Source organism: Panulirus ornatus, chromosome 38 (genome assembly GCF_036320965.1).
Source record: "Panulirus ornatus isolate Po-2019 chromosome 38, ASM3632096v1, whole genome shotgun sequence".
Taxonomy (NCBI): domain Eukaryota; kingdom Metazoa; phylum Arthropoda; class Malacostraca; order Decapoda; family Palinuridae; genus Panulirus; species Panulirus ornatus.
Window position 1 is genome coordinate 2,453,771 of NC_092261.1, and position 23,092 is coordinate 2,476,862.

General features: G+C 38.1%; 1 protein-coding gene across 1 annotated transcript in view; it reads left to right on the forward strand.

Moving 5' to 3' along the window:
• LOC139760790 (uncharacterized) overlaps positions 1 to 22,744 on the forward strand; it is a 33,532-nt gene extending 10,788 nt beyond the window's left edge. Inside the window, exons 2-3 of the mRNA XM_071684392.1 lie at positions 1,692 to 1,849; positions 7,245 to 22,744. Of these exons, the coding sequence (XP_071540493.1) occupies positions 1,839 to 1,849; positions 7,245 to 9,105 (1,872 nt within the window). The 5' untranslated portion in view covers positions 1,692 to 1,838 and the 3' untranslated portion in view covers positions 9,106 to 22,744. The remainder of the gene's footprint in view (positions 1 to 1,691; positions 1,850 to 7,244) is intronic.
• Positions 22,745 to 23,092: the final 348 nt, after the last annotated feature.

Below are 23,092 nucleotides of genomic sequence, written 5' to 3' on the forward strand. Positions count from 1 at the left end.
GACAAATTGCATCTGACAATAGGAACTAGATTTCCTTTCCAATTTTCCAACATAACAGAGCCGAATGCAAACCTCGAGAAAAGTTTGTTGGATGCGAGACTTCTGTATGCTTGAGTACTTTCGTCCAGATGTCCAATAGGATAATTAAACTTAATGATAAATTGACGGTTACATCAAATTCACGTTCATAATCTGGATTTGAATAGCTACTCTTGCCCACAGGTGCGCAAATGGGAATTTTCAAGGTGAGAGGCCAAATTGGGCGCCAGCCGCAGTGCATGGTAGGCTAGCATGTTACGAAGATAAGCACGTCCCTTGCCGGTTAGACATGACCTCTGTAAGCTCATGTTCTAGAAGAAATTTCTCGGAAAAGTTTTCCTTATATCAAGAGCGGTCGTTATTTTGCCGGTTACTGTAGTCGGCACCGGTGGCTTCATATACTGTTTTGCCGACAAGTTTAATCTCTTTATTACTGCCTTATTACTAGATTTATTGATAAACTTTTTCATATTCTGATAATCATACAGTTCCACTGAGCTAAAAGACCAATGCTAAATTCACTGTCATCTGGAGGTGCAAGAGTTCATAACTGTCGACATCTCGAGATCTACTCAAAGTATTGGGTGAAAACAGTCAAACCAGTTAGCTTTACACACTCACCTACTTGGGAAGGGTTGGGGGGGGGGGGGGGTGTCTTCCCCTAGCCTCAGCGTAACCCTTTTTCTGTTTCATTAAGTCCCAACACCGATGTGGACTTTTGTCCATGATTGGAACCCCCAATATGAATAAGAAGTTTTGTAAGGGAAAATGAATTTTCGAATAGAATCTAGAAGGGAAATGACACTGATTTACTGATATCGGCCACTTGGCAAAATACTCACCAAAACGATAAAAGAAACTTAGAACACTAAATCTTATCTTATGTCCATATCAATTTAAATTCATGACCTTAAGAATATATTAATGCAGTTTCGAGAAAGATCAAATATATCAAACTAAAATGAATGTAAATTCTGTGCAAGTTCACGATCGTATAATTTTTTCAGTGCATTAATTACGACTGTAATCTAAAGAATTATAAGCAAGCATCCTTGATCGCGCTCGCATATTGTATACATGTTTGAAATTCCATACGAAAACGAAAGAAATCTCCAGGAATTTAATTAGCATTGCAAGTTTGATATAAGGAAATATTTTTACTTGGGAAAATAGAAAGCTGGGTTTTGATCGGCACTTATTAAGTTATATCTGTATCATTGATCACAATATTAACCTACTGTCAAGTTTGGTGAATCGCTAATCGATATCTGAATATCAGTACAAAGCAGATATTTACCATTGACTATGTTGACTTCCCTTAAGCTATTTTTGTTTTATTATCTCGAGAGGTTACATGGGAAGCCCCAAGTATTGAGCGTGCAAGGTGTTAAGACAAAAATACTGCTAAGTGATTTCAACGAGACGGGGTTTGAGAGTTGCGCTGAGCGGCGTCCTGCCAGGGAGCCCTGAGTCCCTCACAGAGACGCGGTGTTCGTTGCCCCATACCGGTGCCATATCCCACCTGCAAATAGTTTCTTCTCCCTATTCACCAGCGTGGTTTGCTCTGTTTCATGACATGATATGTGTGATTAAACACATTTGGCATAGTTTTCAAAAAAACGTTTGTGGTTATAAGTATGTTGCCGTTTCAGGTATAATTTTCATAAAATATCGTGAGAAGGTGGTGCAAGGCTGGCGCGAACTGGCAATGAGACCCAACACATACAGCAGAGAGCGTGAACTACGGGGAGAGTGAAGATACGCACAACCATACGGGATTAATTTCTACCTTCAGCACCATGAGTTGGAGGTAAGCAATGGAAAGTTTTTTGTGTTGGATTAGATAAATATACACTGTGCATACTGAACTGGTGTAAGCCGAGCAGGGTCATTGAAAGGATGAATAACAAAGGGCGTTGTTGTGGGAAGTAGTGTGCCCGCACGTCTTGTTACCTCCCACCTCCACCTCCCAGGCGTGGGACCCGCATATCGCATGCTACCTTCCAGACTCCCACCAATTCTACACCACTTCTTTTACGTCAGTTTGCTGGGGACGTGGATTCTGAGAGTAGTCGTACTGTTCGGTAATGACTAATGTAGCATGAAGGCCGCGAGACCTGAACGCGTTGGTTCGTAGAAACCTTTCACAACTGTCTTGGTTTATTGGTCAGTTCCTGTCAAAACCCATGACTCGTGAGGTGGTGCGTCTGGTGTTTTTACCAGTTCATGTCACGTATCAAAGGGGTAGACTCTTTTTGTATCCTTTGAATGTCAATTACAATAACACGACTTAATGATTGAAATGTATACGATGCATTTTTTAATCAATATTCGCCGACTGTAAAATGATAGTTGAAATTATAACGTAGATAGAATAATTAGGGACAACAGAATTAATCATAAATTAAGGATATGGATATTATTGGAAAGAAAAATTGGTACAAAGATGTTCAAGTTCACTGTGAAATGAAGAATTAATATATGAGCTTTGGAATCTTCGAAACTTAGTCAAAGTCAGAATTAGAAACTGACATTGGCTATGTACAGGTTTCCGTACATTGTTACTGAAACAGACATCCAAGCACATGTTAGGGTCGAGAAAAAGAATAACATTGATACTTAAACCATTTTGATAGATCTGTTGCTTTGTGCAGTTGTTTCAAGTACTTTTACGTCACTTGACCCAGCAGTTTCGTAGACTTTCACAGTCCTCTTCACTTTGAAGTGCAGAATTTGCTATCGTAGGATATGTAGAAATTATCCCAGACATGCTCCCGTTTTCCTTTTTTCTGCACAATATTTGAATGTGGCAAGAAAATATGTATTAACCTACAGTAAGTGCCAGTTTACTCTGAAATGGACATTACCTTAGACAGGATACTGTGTGTGCAATTGAAATGGTGTATTTAACAGTACTTTGTACTAGGAGGCAAGAAAAGGCAATTGGATTTCGGAAAAAAAAACTTTCTGAGAATATAAGTTGGCTGTTACTTTCAGAATCTCTTCAAGGTGTTAGTATTCCATTATTTAGGTACTTTTATGAGTTTAAATTAACCATATTATTATCATACATTTTTGTGAATGTAAGGGAGCTTTATACTTGTGGGGCCCAAGACTCATAATTTTCATTTTGTAATGTTTTTTAATGGTAGATTCCAAGAGTCCACGATTTTCTTAATGAACAAACTCCTCATCCCATTCCCCCAAGACTCATAATTTTCATGTTGTGATATTTTTTTAATGGTAGATTCCAAGAGTCCACGAGTTTCTTAACGAACAAACTCCTTATCCCATCCCCCCTTACACTTTTCTTGCCCGGCTTTTAAGTTTTCCTCCCCCCATTTTCTTCGGCCGTTTTAGCATAGAAGAACTGTTCTCTGGCCAGTTATGATCTTATATGTAAATTTATGTCACCATATTTTATTTTCTTCAGATGTAGGTAGTTCAAGGACATTTTTTTTCCTTTCTGTGTTGCTTATTCCTTTCAGTACAGCAGTACAGATATCATTCTTGTTGGATTTCTTAGACCCCTTTTACCCATTCTCTTAGGCTCCTTCAGAGACTGTATTTCAATTTAGGCACATGCACATTGTGTAAATCTGTCTAAACTTTTCATTCCATGTATGTGCTGGAAGTTTTGACATTAACCAAAACATAGTTTGCCTTCTTTTGTAAATTTGATTGGTTTTATGTATTCTTGCAAGGACTAATTAATTTCTGACAATACTTGTTCCACCATGTATTCATTCCCAAAACCAGTGTGATAAGGCAGTAACTTGATTTAGAAAAAGGTCAAAAATTTGGATTCCTTGGGATCTGAGCCTTTTTTTTTACAAATTTTCTGAATTTTGTTGTGAAGAAGCAGAAATTATGTTTATGATGTATACATATACAAAAATATGGTAACACAACTACCTAAAATTTCAAATAACAAAGAAATATTGTGTGCAACACATTAATATGGTGAGATTATCAATCACAGGTGATCTAAACTCTAGAATTTCAATTTTTTTTTTAAGAGGTTCCTGAACTTTAGAAATTCCAGTTTTAGAGGTGATTTTGTATCTGCCATGGCAAGCAGCTCCATAGTGTTAAATGTATTTGTCCTCAAATTCTGAAGTTGCCAGAGTACCTGGCTTTGCTTGGATTGAAATCAGTATTTGAATTATTCTGATATCTGTCTTTTTTAAAATGGATTTTTTTAATTGAATTTGAAAAAAATTCATGTTCAGATGCACACCCATGGAGTCCTAGTATGAATACAAAGTTTCAAGATTCTACCTGCCATTGTCATGCATCTATGATGATGACAAACACATCCATACCAAATATAGAAAAAATTCATACCCAGGTGCACACCCTTGGGGTACCATGGTATGCATACAGGGTTACATTTCTGAGTCATTATATGCAGTCATTGCACTGACAGACATACACAAAGCAAATTTAAATGAAAATTCATACCCATTTTAATCCCATTGTGGTCCCTGTATTATCCACACAGTTTCAAATCTATCTGTCATCATGCAAATGACACTGACAAATACATGCACAGTTTAGAAAATCATACTGGGATGCACACCCTTGGGATCCCCTTAGTATGTATACAAAGGTTCAAGTTTCTCATTATGATGGAGGAATGGCACTGACAAACACACTCACCAAATTTGAACAAAACTTCAACCCAGGTGCACACCTGTTGTATTCATGCAGATTTTCAGGTTTCTCATTTTCATCTTTATGGAGCTGTGGCAATGACAAATAATGATTGAAACTAGGATGGGAAGTCTATTTTATTACTAATAACACCACTGCTGTTCTTTGCATGGTGAATATCTCGTACCATTTTCTTTCTCTTCATGAGAAAACCAGCCTCATTCTTTAAAACTCTTGAAGAATCAGTCTGGATTATCCAGGTGTCTGTCAAGCACTGAGCTTGCAACATGTAGGCAGATTCCTTGTTGAGGTCAAGGACTTTGTTGTCAGAAATGGCTGTGAGATTAGCTCACAGGTGGGTTCTTCCTGTATTCAGGGATGAGTCAACAGGTGGATATCTATGTCATAAATGCTAACACTTCAAAATTTACCAGACTAGCCAGGCTGTGTTGGTTACATGGGCCTGCAGGCCACGACCCCCATCAACTTGGCTGTCCAGTAATGCATAGTAAACTTACCAGGTTGTGATGGTTATGTTTGCTGTGGCACCATAAGTTAAATAAGCTTCTTTAATCCTTGAATCATGGCAGGATGGTAAGTTGATGGGAGAGGGCTCTGGTTGGCAGCATGAATGTTTGTTATTTATGTAAATATTCCATGACTAGAATTATCAAGGTGATTTCATTGTACTTGATACTAAAGACATTACACTCTATTGTTTTACCATGCATGATTTTAAACATCTCATACTTTTATATTTTTGCCTATGCATAGTGTTATGTACTGTATTTTATGCATTATTTTACATATTTACTTATCATCACACTTAATATTGTTACACGAATAAATGAAAACTGTTTTCATCAAAAATATTTACAGCACAACAGGTGATTTCATTTTTTATATGCTTCACAATGATGGTGAGCACATAAATCTTGCACTCACTATATCATTCTTACACTGATAAACCCATACGCTTCCTTTGGGTATGACCAAAGGTCAAGGTTGTGGTGTTGTGTGTGATTGTGTAAGGTTAGTAAATTTTCCATGTTCCCAGTTTGGAAGCTGCCTCCTGGGCACAAGAGGCCTCTTGATATGCTGAATAGTATTTGCAATATCATGCAGATGGGCAGTGTCCAGAGTGTGGATGAAAGTGAAACAACCATATATCGTGGGAGTGCAGTTTTGAATGGATCTGTTTCTGGTGAGAGAGTATATATTATGTATATATATTTATGAATGTGAGAGAATGCAGCCCTTCTTCATCTGTTCCTAGCTCTTTGTCAGTAAATTGGGAAATGGAGGACAAGTATGAAAAAATTATTATGTGTGTGTATATATATATATAAAAAAAAATATATATATATATATATATATATATATATATTTTTTTTTTTTTTATACTTTGTCGCTGTCTCCCGCGTTTGCGAGGTAGCGCAAGGAAACAGACGAAAGAAATGGCCCAACCCCCCCCCATACACATGTATATACATACGTCCACACACGCAAATATACATACCTACACAGCTTTCCATGGTTTACCCCAGACGCTTCACATGCCTTGATTCAATCCACTGACAGCACGTCAGCCCCGGTATACCACATCGCTCCAATTCACTCTGTTCCTTGCCCTCCTTTCACCCTCCTGCATGTTCAGGCCCCGATCACACAAAATCTTTTTCACTCCATCTTTCCACCTCCAATTTGGTCTCCCTCTTCTCCTTGTTCCCTCCACCTCCGACACATATATCCTCTTGGTCAATCTTTCCTCACTCATTCTCTCCATGTGCCCAAACCACTTCAAAACACCCTCTTCTGCTCTCTCAACCACGCTCTTTTTATTTCCACACATCTCTCTTACCCTTACGTTACTCACTCGATCAAACCACCTCACACCACACATTGTCCTCAAACATCTCATTTCCAGCACATCCATCCTCCTGCGCACAACTCTATCCATAGCCCACGCCTCGCAACCATACAACATTGTTGGAACCACTATTCCTTCAAACATACCCATTTTTGCTTTCTGAGATAATGTTCTCGACTTCCACACATTCTTCAAGGCCCCCAGAATTTTCGCCCCCTCCCCCACCCTATGATCCACTTCCGCTTCCATGGTTCCATCCGCTGACAGATCCACTCCCAGATATCTAAAACACTTCACTTCCTCCAGTTTTTCTCCATTCAAACTCACCTCCCAATTGACTTGTCCCTCAACCCTACTGTACCTAATAACCTTTGCTCTTATTCACATTTACTCTCAGCTTTCTTTCACACACGTTTACCAAACTCAGTCACCAGCTTCTGCAGTTTCTCACCTGAATCAGCCACCAGCGCTGTATCATCAGTGAACAACAACTGACTCACTTCCCAAGCACTCTCATCCACAACAGACTGCATTATTATCATTTTTATTATTGTTATTATTAGTATGATTATTATTATAGTTGTTTTTGTTATTAGTATTATGAAAGCATTTTTTGTTTTTAGAATGTAGCTATAATGTTCTGTGATTGAATGTTTGACATTTTCCTATTTATTCACAGGAGGAAGGACCCCTTGGAGGTGTGTGGGGAAAAGCACATGAATGCCACACTGGAATATCATGAATGTGTTTGCCAGTTTGATTATAGACGTCAGAAATATAACCGACAAGCTCTGAAGTTTAAACATTGTCTGCTGGCTGATGAAATGAGAAGAATTGATAATTTTGAATTATATGTGATAATTGCTGTTGTTGTTGGTGTAGTGCTAATATTTGGTGTTGCTGCATTTTGTTCTTGTAAATGGTACCTGAAGACAAATGATAATCCTTGTGGATGTTTATCATGTTTTTCATGCAAAAAGAAGAAAAAGAAAAAGGAAGTTAATGAACTGGGAATAGATGGCGAGACCTCATGCAACCTTGGCCTTCAAAATGGTAGTCAAGCTTGGACTCCAATACGTTTAGTACCAAATAAGGATGCTATGGACAGTTGCTTAGAACCTACACATGAAAATGTTGAAACAAGTGATGATAGTAGGTCAGGAATATGTATGAATTTCTGTTTAAGTGACCCAGTTCAGGATTGTTGTGAATTCTTTGATTGTGACATTATGTGGCGTAAAAAAAGTATATACACCATACCAGTATTTGGTCGACGCAAGCCACCTCCCATGCAGCGAAGGCCAACACGTCCAGCCCCTCCCCCCCCTAAGCCATCAGCTCCCCCAGTAGTGAAGCATCCAGAGCCTCTGCATATTGGCTTTGATGTTGATGTAGAGTGTGAACCTGTGCCAGAAGCCCCTCCTTCACCAGAGCCTGTGCGAGTTGACCAACCAAGGGCCATGTATGTTGATCCTTTGGTATTCTTACAGAGACCATTTCTGAAGTCTACCAAAGAGAAAGCCACTGAAGAGGAACCAGAGGCCCTCTACAATAAAGTTAAAGGCTTTGTTTTTGGAAGAGCTAAGAAGAGCTCAAGCATAGCTTCTCTTAATAAACTGGGGATAAGTACCAGCCCAGATGCAGTTAGCAATTCATCAAGTAAGAAGAGCAAATATAGCAGGACTGGTAGTCTTGCCTCACTGCATAATCTTAGTGATGAACAACTAGACAACAGCTATCATAGTAAACGGTCCATGAGCCTAGCTTCTTTACATTTAGTTGAGGAGGAATCACCAAGGAGGTTGATACCAAAGGGTCTAGTGAGTAAACTACAAATGACTAGAAGCAGGGGATCTCTTCACAGTATTTGTGAAGATGATGTACCACCTTCGTTAAGAAGTGATGAATACATTGACTTAGAAGAGATGTCTAAGCGCATGGAAGCAAAAATGTTAGCTGCACAGGATGATGCTAAGGGAGAAAGCATTCCTGTGGTGACTAGAACCCCAGTACTTGGTGTTGGCAGTGCCTCAGATTCTACTAGTGATCCTAGTAATCCAGGCTCAGGTTCATGGACACCAAATTTTATTCCTGCATCTGCATATGCTAAACCACCAAAGACTGATGAAAGTTTATCATATCAAGAAAATCCACACCAATTTCCATCACAGGACCCACAATATGGGGCTCCAACAGGTCATGGATCCTTATTTGGGCCAGCAGCGCAATATGACTTTAATGTAAACCTTGGTGTAATTAGTGGTGGAGAGGCTACAGACCAGAAGTACCTCCCTGCCATTCCTGCAACAACAGATAGACCAGCTGTGCCAGCAAGGTTAGCTGTTGGTCCACCTGGTGTCAGTAGCGGTACCCTTGGTAGACCTAAACCTGCAGTTCCTCCTAGACCTGGTAGTGGCAGTAATTCTCCCAAACCTCGTGCACCACAACCACCTACTCTTGGGAGACCAAGTCACGTTGTGAAACCCTCAGCTCCACCACCACCTCCACCAGTTACCACTCCAATTGAGTCTTCTCTTTGAAAGTTTAGAAGTCTGGTGGGTATATTAGGGCTGAGTGTGATGGACATGAATTTTATTTTGCTAGATATATTCATGGTGACAGACTGCTCAAAGAATATTTTATGCCAAAATAACCATGTAAATGAAGAGTATTCACGAACCACATACATGTCTTTCATAACTCATGTTCTGTTTGAAACATGGCAGTGCTTGTGGTTTTGTAGTGTGTATATCATGTGTTTGGTCATTTTGCATGTTCACCGGGGATGATAGCCTTATAACAGTACTGTAATGTTTGAAATCAGCACCTGACTTGCTTGTTATCTAAACCAAAGTGTAGGATATAGGTAGTGATATTACAGTTTTTCCAATCATATTAATTTTAACCAAATTGAAAATATAATTAACTAATAATTTGATATGAAATTATAAAACCTGCTTTATAATGCATTCTGGTTAAAACAAGAAGCAGTAAAATTATGAGAAGAAAAAGGCGTTCATTTCTGTTTTTCCCTGCTATCATAATTTTGTAATTATGTGCATTTACATTCATGAAACTTTAGTTATATGCTGGGGCCTTGAAGAAAGATTATTACTTTGCTATGGCATACTTCTAGCCTTGTATTTGAGCTACAGCAAAAACCCTTCCTTCTAAAGAGAATGCCAAACCAGTAATAGGTTAGGAATCATGGTAAACAATGTCAGTTAAGGTTTTGCATGTATGTTGATATGTTTCTTAGAAATAAGTTATTGAAAGAGAAATATGATTATCCATTTACTTTTTGCATCATAGTTTAATGGTATGATGAGGGTAGACAGGAAATGCCTATGATATGGAAGGTTATGGACACAGAAAATATTTTATTTTTCAGTGGGTTAAGTATAGGCAAGTCTTTGTACTGTTACAGATCTTGGAGCAAGTGAGACAAGCTTTTGATGATGATGTATGTATATATATATATATATATATATATATATATATATATATATATATATATATATTTTTTTTTTTTTTTTTTTATACTTTGTCGCTGTCTCCCGCGTTTGCGAGGTAGCGCAAGGAAACAGACAAAAGAAATGGCCCAACCCCCCCCATACACATGTATATACATACATCCACACACGCAAATATACATACCTACACAGCTTTCCATGGTTTACCCCAGACGCTTCACATGCCCTGATTCAATCCACTGACAGCACGTCAACCCTAGTATACCACATTGATCCAATTCACTCTATTCCTTGCCCTCCTTTCACCCTCCTGCATGTTCAGGCCCCGATCACACAAAATCTTTTTCACTCCATCTTTCCACCTCCACTTTGGTCTCCCACTTCTCCTCGTTCCCTCCACCTCCGACACATATATCCTCTTGGTCAATCTTTCCTCACTCATTCTCCCCATGTGCCCAAACCATTTCAAAACACCCTCTTCTGCTCTCTCAACCACGCTCTTTTTATTTCCACACATCTCTCTTACCCTTACGTTACTTACTCGATCAAACCACGTCACACCACGCATTGTCCTTAAACATCTCATTTCCAGCACATCCATCTTCCTGCGCACAACTCTATCCATAGCCCACGCCTCGCAACCATACAACATTGTTGGAACCACTATTCCTTCAAACATACCCATTTTTGCTTTCCGAGGTAATGTTCTCGACTTCCACACATTCTTCAAGGCTCCCAGGATTTTCGCCCCCTCCCCCACCCTATGATCCATATGATATATATATATATATATTTATATATATATATATATATATATTTTATTTTTTATACTTTGTCGCTGTCTCCCGCGTTAGCGAGGTAGTGCAAGGAAACAGATGAAAGAATGGCCCAACCCACCCACATACACATGTATATACATACACGTCCACACATGCACATATACATACCTATACATCTCAACATATACATATATATACACACACAGACACATACATATATACACATGTATATAATTCATACCGTATACATATATATACACACACAGACACATACATATATACACATGTACATAATTCATACCGTCTGCCCCCATTCACCCCCATCGCCACCCAGCCACACACGAAATGACAACCCCCCCTGCATGTGCGCGAGGTAGCGCTAGGAAAAGACAACAAAGACCACATTTGTTCACACCTAGTCTCCAGCTGTCATGTATAATGCACCGAAACCACAGCTCCCTTTCCACATATATTTATATATATATATATATACATACTTTGTATATACATACTTTGTCGCTGTCTCCCATGTTAGCGAGGTAGCACAAGGAAACAGATGAAAGAATGGCCCAACCCACCCACATACACATATATGTACATAAGCGTCCACACACACACATACATACCTATACATTTCAACAAATACATATACATATATACACATGCACATGTTCATACATGCTGCCTTCATTCATTCCTGCCACCACCCCACCACACATGAAATGACTCCCCCCTCCCCCCATGTGCGTGCGAGGTAGTGCTAGGAATGGACAACAAAGGCCACATTTGTCCACACTCAGACTCTAGCTGTCATTTGTAATGCATCAAAACCACAGTTTCCTATCCACATCCAGGCCCTACAGACCTTTCCATGGTTTACCCCAGATATTTCACATGCCCTGGTTCAGTCCATTGACAACACATTGGCCCCAGTATACCACATCATTCCAATTCACTCTATTGTGTGTGTATGTTTGGATTGTCAAAAATGTCTGCAGATTGGTAACTTATATGAACAGAAAGCATAAACTAACTAAGGTATATTGAGAGCAATTTTCATGACTGCACCTCTTCAGATAGTTGCTCCATGCCCTTGACTTGAACAGCACTTTTATTTTTTATTTTTACTGCTAACATGTACATGCATGCTGTTGAAATTTTTTATCTTCTTTGACCATAATTCTTTTTTTCAATTTTATTCTATTATTGACAATCTTTGTGGATTCGGTATCTCATAAGGTATCTTATTTTTTTCTTTTATTGTTTAGTTTCCCATGTCAGTAAGGTAGTGCCAGGAGAACCCACTCTCCAGCTGCCCATTAAAATGTACCTAAACCAGAGCCCCCTATCCACAGCCAAGCCCCATAGATCTTTCAGTGGTTTCCCCAGACTTCCTTATATGCCCTTATTTAGTCTTAATTAGTCTCTTTATGTAGACCTTTATATCATTTTGAAGAATATCCTTAATACTTGGGAGTCATGCTGTTTACTTACCATTCATATCCAAGGCTGAGTAACATTGCCACTAGTGGCTCAGCCATTTTGCTATGCATTTTCTACCTTGCATTTGTGTTACCCAGATCTTTTCTCTTTCTTTCAATAATGATTGGTTTTATGAGTATTACATAACTGCCTGAACTCAGTTAGATATTGATACCAAGAGAATTTAAGATTTTTTTGTGAAAATGTCCGTAAACAGCTTTGAAACATTTCCAAACTTTTGTCTTCCTTTCTCTCTTTCCAAGTCTCATGATGAAATCTCATTTTAATGAGTACTCTTTCATTCTTTGGCTGATTGATATGAAATTTTTGTCACAGCTCTGCGTGATTACCCTAGGACCAATTTTTGAGAGAGTTATGATGTTACCCAGGATCTCCAGAGGCTCCTACACTTGAGCCTGCACCAGTTTCAGTAATTTGGAGTGAGAAGTTCTTTGACCAGACTGTACTCCCAGTGTTACATGTCCCTTGCAAAGTTGACTTTTTACTTGCAATGTAACCACGAGCAGGTAGAGTCTTGTACCACCTTGTGTTTACAGTATATAAATATCTTTATGATTAAAGTATTTGCTCAAATATTCTGGTCTTAGTTTTTCAATTCCAGTTTTTGTAGTGAGATTATAGTATTGGAATTAAGATTAAGATACCCCCCCCCTCCCTTTTAGTCGCCTTCTACGACATGCAGGGAATACGTGGGAAGTATTCTTTCTCCCCTATCCCCAGGGATAAAGCCTAAGTGTCAAGTAAGTTTCTGCAGCATTTTTTTCCAGCATATATTGAAAAATCTTTTACTGACTGATGATTTAATTTACATGGTAAATCTTTTCTAGTTATAATCTGACTCCTTGACAAATTTTTCATAACACTATAAAAGTTTGTGAAATTACCAGCCGCTGTACATTCAATTGTAATTGGATCTCCCCTGCTTGAGGTTATGGTAAGTGAAAAGTCAACTTTAGCAAGGCAGCATCTTCATCACTTGATGAAATAGAGTATGGTCTTATCAAAGAACTTGCTTCTAGGGAGTCCATCTGTCCTTGCTATAGAATATACTGACTGAAGCTACAGTTCCAGGTTATTAATACATCTGTCCATTTATTGTTATGGTTTTTCAGAAGTAAGTGATTGTTTTTCTGTTTTGGTTTGTTAAACTTTAAAAAGACATGATGTTCTCAGTCATTGTTTCTTTTTTAAAAGGTGAAGGTGAAAGGTGCATCTGTGATGTTTATTGTTGTGTGCCAGACATGGTTCTAATCTTTCATGAAAACCATGGGTTCTAGGAATAAGTTATGTTCTAATGAATTTTACTCCTGGTAACCAAAATTGTGATCCTCATTCATAGATTGCAAGTAAGCTAGGTACAGTTATTGACTTATAGGAATTATCTCTGTATCCTGAATTACTAAAACTTTTCAAATCTGAATTAACCCCTTTGCTGAGGTGGTGTGCAACACAAATTTTACATCGCCACATTGGGCATTTACTTGCAGTTTTGTGCAAAGTTCTTGCTTTCAATTGATGCTACATGTGTCACTGAGAAGGGGTTTTGAATATTTCTTGATAAGGTTATGTGTATGTGGGTGGGTTGGGCCATTCTTTTGTCTGTTACCTTGCGCTACCTCGCTAACGCGGGAGACAGCAACAAAGTATGATAGATACATAAATGATATATGTATTTATTTAAAGCAGTGATGGCTTGTGCAAAAGATGCTTGTGGCATGAGAAAGGTGGGAGATGGGCAGATTAGAAAGGTAGTGAGTGGTGAGATGAAGAAGTAAGATTAATAGTGAAAGAGAAGAGAGAGACATTAGGACGATTTTTGCAGGGAAGTAGTGCAAATGACTGTGAGATGTATAAAAGAAAGAGGCAAGAGATCAAGACAAAAGGTGCAAGAGGTGAAAAAGAGGGTTAATGAGAGTTGGAGTGAGAGAATATCATTAAAGTTTAGGGAGAGTAAAGAGATGTTTTGGAAGGAGATAAATAAAGTGCGTAAGACAAGAGAGCAAATGGGAACATCAGTGAAGGGGGCTAATGGGGAGGTAATAGCAAGTAGTGGAGATTTGAGGAGATGGAGTGAGTATTTTGAAGGTTTGTTGAATGTGTTAGATGATAGAGTGGTTGATGTAGTGTGTTTTGGTCGAGGTGGTGTGCGAAGTGAAAGGGTCAGGGAGAATGGTTTGGTAAACAGAGAAGAGGTAGTGAAAGCTTTGCAGAAGATGAAAGCCAGCAAGGTGGTGGGTTTGGATGGTTTTGCAGTGGAATTTATTAAAAAAGGGAGTGACTGTGTTGTTGACGGTTGGTGAGGATATTCAATGTATGTATGGCTTATGGTGAAATACCTGAGGATTGGCGGAGTGCATGCATAGTGCCATAGTACAAAGGCAAAGGGGATAAAGGTCAGTGTTCAAATTACAGAGGTATAAGTTTGTTGAGTATTCCTAGGAAATTATATGAGAGGGTGAAGGCATGTACAGAGCATCAGATCGAGGAAGAGCAGTATGGTTTCAGAAGTGGTAGAGGATGTGTAGATCAGGTGTTTGCTTTGAAGAATGTATGTGAGAAGTACTTAGAAAAACAAATGGATTTGTATGTAGCATTAATTGATCTGGAGTAGGCATATAATGGAGTTGATAGAGATGCTTTGTGAAAGGTATTAAGAGTATATGGTGTGGGAGGCAAGTTGCTAGAGGCAGTGAAATGTTTTTATCAAGGATGTAAGGCATGTGTACGAGTAGGAAGAGAGGAAAGTGATTGGTTCCCAGTGAATGTTGGTTTGTGGCAGGGGTGCGTGATGTCTCCTTGATTGTTTAATTTGTTTATTGACAGGGTTGTTAGGGAGGTGAATGCAAGAGTTTTGGAGAGAGGGGCAAGTATGCAGTCTGTTGTGGATGAGAGGGCCTGGGAAGTGAGTCAGTTGTTGTTCACTGATGATACAGCGCATGTGGCTGATTCAGGTGAGAAACTGCAGAAACTGGTGACTGAGTTTGGTAAAGTGTGTGAAAGAAGAAAGCTGAGTGTAAATGTGAATAAGAGCAAGGTTATTGGGTACAGTAGGGTTGAGGGACAAGTCAGTTAGGAGGTAAGTTTGATTGGAGAAAAACTGGAGGAAGTGAAGTGTTTTAGATATCTAGGAGTGGATTTGGCAGCGGATGGAACCATGGAAACAGAAGTGAGTCACATGGTGGGGGAGGGGGCAAAGGTTCTGGGAGCATTGAAGAATGTGTGGAAGGCGAGAACGTTATCTTGGAAAGCAAAAATGGGTATGTTTGAAGGAATAGTGGTTCCAACAATGTTATATGGTTGTGAGGTATGGGCTATAGATAGGGTTGTGCAGAGGAAGGTGGATGTGTTGGAAATGAGATGTTTGAGGACAATATTTGGTGTGAGATGGTTTGATCGAGTAAGTAATGAAAGGGTAAGAGAGATGTGTGGTAATAAAAAGAGTGTGGTTGAGAGAGCAGAAGAGGGTGTATTGAAATGGTTTGGTCACATGGAGAGAATGAGTGAGGAAAGATTGACAAAGAGGATATATGTGTCACAGGTGGAGCGAATTGAAGTGGGAGACTAAATTGGAGGTGGAAGGATGGAGTGAAAAAGATTTTGAGTGATCAGGGCCTGAACATGCAGGAGGGTGAAAGGCGTGCAAGGAATAGAGTGAATTGGAACAATATGGTATACCAGGGTCGATGTTCTGTCAATGGATTGAACCAGGGCATGTGAAGTGTCTGGGGTAAACCTTGGAAAGTTGTATGGGGCTTCGATGTGGAAAGGGAGCTGTGATTTTGGTGCATTACACATGGCAGGTAGAGATAGAGTGTGAATGAATGTGGCCTTTTGTCCTTTCCGAGCACTACCTCTTAGGGGGAGGGGTGATGCTATTTCATGTGTGGCGGGGTGGCGACGGGAATGAATAAGGCAGCTAGAATGAATTATGTTCATGTGCATATACATAAATGTCTGTGTATGTATATATATGTATATGTTAGAATGTATAGTTATGTATATGTGCGTGTGTTGACATGTATGTATATACATGTGTATGTGGATGGGTTGGGCCATTCTTTTGTCTGTTTCCTTGCACTTCCTCACTGAGGCGGGAGACAGCAACAAGTATAATAAATAGAAAATAAAAATATTTATTTTGTATTTATTATACTTTGACGCTGTCTCCCACATTAGCAAGGTAGCACAAGGAAACAGGCGAAAGAATGGCCCAACCCACCCACATACACATGTATATACACATGATACTGTGCTGGTAAATTGGACTTGCTTGTGTTAATTTCAATACTTGTTTCGTGTAAAGGATTTTGTTCATGTTCTTTCTGAATGTGTACCTCATATGCCTGGCAATGGAAGAGCTAAGGTAAAGCATGCTTAGCACACCTGAACAATGTTTCATTGAGTTGTATATCGTTTTATTTTAAAAATTTTGTTCTAGTTAATCGTAGCAACACTTAGAGATTATTTTTAGAAAATAATTTCTTCTGCTCACAAAATGTACAGTTGATTTTAGGATTGCCACAGTCAGAGGGTTAATTTGCTTTTTATTTCTGTAAGTATTTTTGTAGTCTTTGGAGTATTTCATAACTATTTGAGATTTTTATTTTCAATTTTTAGTTCATCATGATGGTGTCTGAATGGGACTTATTGTCAACAGGTTCAGTTGAAGGAGTTTCTCATCTCAGTGCGTTATGGTAAGATTAAGTTTTCTTTTAGAACTTAGTCTTTGTTTTGATCTCTGTTTTTTAGGACAAGTCTTCTGATCTGTAATTCTGTTCTCATGTAGGTTATCTATGACAAATTATCCATGTAAACTGTCTGCTCATTATCTTAATTATTTGAACTGAGCATTATTGTATTTTAAAATCCCCTCCAAATGTTTCCTTCCTCAGGCCAAAACCCTTTTTGTATTGACTCATAACTATATATACACTATGCAGTATTGATTAAAGCTGTGTCATTCATACAGAAGAAAGTGAACAGAAGTTCAGAAGTGTTGAGTACACCAGTACACCAGCTTGGACTTGCAGCATTTCAGACTTACAACTTTTCAGAATTAGGGTATGTTATATTAACTCATGATGCTATGTTATGACTTAACTGGAAAAAGTGAGAATTTTATTTATAGGTTTCTTAATGTCTAAACATGTCTTCTTTTATAAATAAAGCATATCATCATTTGAGATATTTATGTACTTATCATGCATAGTTTAATGATGTAATGGTAAAATGCCATTTGAAATGCATGTCATCATCTGGAAAAATACTTTTGTTTACGTTCATTTTTACCCATTTACAACATACACTGTAAGTGTAAGCATTTCAGTTAGTCCTGCTGTCTTCCACTTGAACAACTGTTGGATCGGGTGATTCAGTAGGTGATATACATGAGCCTTTGACCTTCCCTCTCCCTTCCAGTAACCCTCAATCCTTTCTACCACCACTTGAAGTCCTTATCACAAAATATTTTGGATTATTTGTAAAATATTGTCTGCTTTACTTGTGATCAGGCAGCAGTTGTTGAATCAGATAATTCAAGGGTGATGTAAATAATCCTAGTGCCCCTCAGTCAGCCTCAGTCCACCCCATTGTGCTCTAGCACAGTACCTCTATCAGTGAGTTTTTAGAAAATGTCATTTAAATCTCATAATGAGTTTATAGTACCGTATATTAGTGGTAAGCTAATTTGTTTCAGTTACATTAGACTTGGAAAATTTTGGGCCTGGAACATAACACCTTTTATAATATTGTCTTGAATAGCTCAAGCTATTATGATTCAGAGATGAGACCGTTGTCAAGAACATAAACCTGCTATAACCTGAGGCTCTGGTATATTTACATATTGTACTCTGCTATGTTAGGATTCCTTGGTGAGTTGATTTATTTGCTTTTGCCTCCATCTCCATGGCACATTCTCCAAAAACACAAAATTATTTCATACATCCCCAGCCTCCAGTCCCTTAAATGACTCCGATTTTTTTTCTTTCAAGATTCTCCCCCACTTCAACAAATACTGTTAATGATAAAATTGACATATCACAAACTTGTTTCACTGTAACAAAATAAATCCTCATGTTTGCTAGTCCTGAAAGATGCTCAACTTTTTTTTGTATAATGGCTTCACTTGCTGTAAGATTAGCCCTTTTACAGCAGTATGAACATGACCTTTTATCTAGTATTACATGATGTCATCAGTGCAACATGCTAGGTAAGAGTGAATTCAGAGAAAGCTCTAATAATGCAAAGATATTAGTTAATGGAAATGTATTTTTAGTTATTGTTATTACTTTCTTAGAAAGAGAACTGGCTGTGGATTTTTACTTTCTTTAAGTTTCACAGTATAGTATTCAAATATGGTAATAATTCATTATCTAGATAGGCTGTAATTGTCTGTATTTGCCAAGAATTTTGAATGTTTGGTGATGTTATGGACAGGTAAATATTTGATATTGTGGCTACTAAGTTAAATATGAGTCCCACCCTCTTATACTTTAGAAGGTGCACCCCAGATTTATATAGCATTAAATTGGTTTCCATCCTGATAATCTGGAGACTTGACACAGTTAGACAGTTTCAGCTGTATCTCTCCAACATTTTCAAGAGGGTAATAGAATGGTTGTTTTGAGCACACCAGCCCATTCCTTTATCTTGGTATGGGGCTTGTGATATTAGAATGGAAATTGATGAATTCTTCATGTTAATATCATAGTCTGCTATTGTTATTGTTCAAGAGAAAAATAAGAAGATAGTCTCATTGCACATATAGCAGATATTTCTGGAAATTATTGTCATCATCAGATTTATAAACATTGATAGGAAAAAATTAGTGTAAATGTATACATGTAAAAAGAATTGTATATATCATTTGTCATTTTCTCCAAAAGATGCTTGTGATTGTCGTATATGTTCTGTTAATGACAACTGTAAGTATCTCTCATAATCATGTATTCATATATGCCATATGTTGCATTATGCTTTTCCTCCCTTTTTCACATATTGCATAGTTCATGCTTTCTTTATGACTGTTCATGCATAAATGTATTCATTGTTTCATTTCTTCATTTGTTGATTCATTTTTGTGATTAATTAAACAAGCTTGCATAAGATGGCCACATTCTGTAGTCTAGAAATTTCAGAAATTTATAGGTAGATATAGAATTTTGGAAGCAAATCCATCCCCTTGTTTTATGTGTAAATCTATTTGAGGACAGTATTTCATTATTGAGTTCAAAAAATATTTACTTCAGATTTTGTTTAATTTGTCTTGCAGTTCAAAATGGATCCTCACCTTCATTAACTACATATGGAAAACAGTGATAGTGGGTTTTGTTTGCTGTTTCATTGGAGATTTTTGACAAAAGATTCTGTTTGCAAGAAGAAATTATGATATTTGAAAAGCATAGCATAAAAGTAATTGAGGGCATTCTTTGTTTATGTAACACTTAGCAGTAAGTAATCAATAGACATACACATATATAGAGCTGTTATTGTGTAAGATGTGTTCTCATATACATTTTGCTTAATTGAGTTATTACATGGAACTATCCGTCTCAATCTTTGATGCCTGTTCCCATTTGGTACTCCCTCAAGTTGGTGGCCACGGCAGCAGAGTCTCATTAACTAGTGAACTCCAGTGCCACTTATCCTTTAGCGCCTTATCCTTAACAGGCCACTGGCAGAGGGCAACTCTAGTGCAGTATTTGCAGAGGCTCCTACCTAATGTTCCTACTGACAGCTACTACCTTATTCTGAATAGAACTACTGAAGCCTAATACATAGGCTCTGCTTACAGTATCTGTTTTTAGGGACATATTACCTCTTTATCAATTTAGCTGTTACTAAAGAGCATCATGGTGCACTGACTAGGGTATTTTAATGGGACAGTCTTATTACAAGGATGGATTGGTTGTCTTTGGAAGCATTGGGAGCACAGTCAAATGAGAGATATTCTTTCTCTTGGTAATGTTTCATAAACTTCATCTTTCAGTCTCCTTGACATTATATATACAAGACCCCATTTTAGCATTTATAAGATTTTGATTTTTTCTCTTCTATTTTTTTATAATTTTCTTCAAATTCTTTCTTCTCAGTATCTTCAGTTTTACTTTGCGTGTTTTTATAGACATCTGTCATTCATGTCCATTCACAGTACAGGTATGAGCAAGTGTCAACTGTTTCATTAATGTAATAGCAGTAAGTAAATCATAATTTGAGCTAGAAAGCTGCTGCTCTTATGTTGATTGTATGAATTGCATTTTCCACATCAAATGGGAAGGATCTTCCTTGAAAGTTATTTGCAGTTCGTAAGGCACTGAGAGTTAGTCTCAGACTGCACTGGGTTGTTTATTAGATACATTGTTTGAATCTTTGCTTTCTTATATGTGATTTATGGGAGGATGTTTGTTTGTCAGTTTTTGCAAACACAATTGCTTCTGCTTCCTTAGTGAGTTGGCATCAAGAACAGATAAACAGCCACATTTTCTCACATCCACTCTCAAGCTGTCAGTTATAACATAACTAAACCAGAGACCTGTCATCCACAGCTAAGACATACAAACTATTCCCTGGTTTAGCTTGAGTGCTTTTTGTGCCCAGGTTCATCCCAGTGACAGCATGTTAACCCCTATATACCACTTCAGTGTAATTCACTGTGTCCTGTGCTCCAGAATGTCTCTCACCTTCCATACTTCCATGTGTTTTGCGGTATCCTTTCCCTTCCCTTTGCCTAGCTTCTGACACACAGATTCTAAGTCCCTGTTTGCCTTTCTTGAATTATCCTCTTCATACGATATGTTAAGATCTTTTTAGCACAATCTTGTCTGCTTTTTCAGGCAGACTCCACTCTCTACCTTGCTTATTTCTTGCTCTTATCATTCCATACATGATTGACTTGCCGTCGGGCAAGTTAATTATATCATCAGGCATTTCAATTCCAACACATCCACCATTTTCCAAGGTTTTGTTTTATAATTATGAAATGGTATTGTCAGGGATTTTCTCATGGTGAAATTCATAAATTTTGAAATATCTAATCCTTAGATAAGTTCTGAGAATATGATCTTGACTAGGTCTGAGGAAGGAATACACATGGCTGAGTTGTTTTTTGGTAGGTAATAATTGGTAGGCAGCCATCAACCAGGGAATTATGTTACCAGTACTACCAGCCTGAGTATCGGGAGAGTTAGTGACTACTGCATAGTAAGCCAGCATTTGAGTGGTTGTCAAGTTGCACTCTTCTGACCCAGGTAGCTTTCTTTTCTTTGTACCTTACCCACACTTGAACTACTGGCATTTTGTCCACAAACATAAATAGTCTCTCCTTATCATACGTAACACTTGACAAGACTGAACTTGCACCGCTCATTCTACAGAACTAGATTTTCCTGTGGTGAGTGCCTTGTGCTCTGCCTTTTAGCAAAAAGGTAGGAGCATTAGATTGTAGTCATAGGAAGGAACATGTAGGTGAGAGCATTAGGTAGAAATAGTAGCTAGGAACATTAGGAAGATGCATTAGGTAGTAGTAGTCTGTAGGAACATTAGGTAGGAGCCTCTGCAAACTGCTCTAGAGATGTACTCTGCCAGTGGCCTGTAAATGCTGAGGCACTAAAGGCTAAGAAGAGGCACTGAAGCTTCACTAGTCATGGAGATACTTTTGCCATGGTCACCCCCTTGAGGGAGATCCTGTTAGGAACAGGCAACAGAGATATAGATAGAGCTATTTTCAATCTAAAATGAAAATTTTTTAATTGAGATTTTTTCATTCATCATACAATGTCTTGCCTTTAATACTGAACATTGAAATCTAACTTTTGGTTGTAATACCTCCTCAAATAGTTTCTTTTGCTGTCTTTAGTAGCCATTGTAATATTTTAGATACTATTTGATGTATTCCAAAGCAGACAGAACCTTCAGTCTTCAGCTCGGTTGATTTTTGATCCATCAAAATATATTTAGCATTTAGCTTCTCTCATGTTTGCCATTACCCATTGTTACCATTCACTCTCATTTTCATGATCAGTTGTGATATTAAAGTCAGTTTATGAGAGCTGTTCACATTTTTCATACCACGTAAAATGCTGCTGATTTACAGCAGTATTCATAGTTTTGTATAGTGTAAATAATTTTTATATTTGTAGCAGATGATGGCCAGTTTAGCCATATGTTAGGTGATCTGGCAATGGTAGACTTAAAACTCTGGTACAACATGGAAACTCCAGTTATTATATAGTAGTAAGAATGTAATTGAATGTACTTCTCTGTAGTGAAGTGGATAAAAGTTATCTTTACTGAGACGATGTGTGTTTAGTAACATTTTGAATATAGCTTATTTGATATTTTATGACAGCTTACTTGCAAAAGACCAGATGTCAACAAATGACATTTTCAAAACATTCTGCAACTGAGTAATAAATGTTAAGACTGATTGCTATGTTTTATTCATGACATATTTTCATACTTGATGGCTGTTTCCTGCATTAGAAAGGTAGCGCCAGGAGCAGATGAAGAAAAGCCAAATCTGCTCATATCCATTCTTTAGCTAGCATGTGTAATGCACCGAAACCACAGCTACCTATCCACAACCATGCCCCACAGACCTTTCCATGGTTTTCCCTAGATGCTTCACATACCTTGGTTCAGTCTGTTGACAGCATGACAACCCTGGTATATCACATCTTTCATGGTAATGCAGAAAATATATCAATATTTGCTCTTGATTTCAAACACCCGTACACCAGGTTTAAAAGTTTGGAGACAGGGCCCAGTAAACGTAG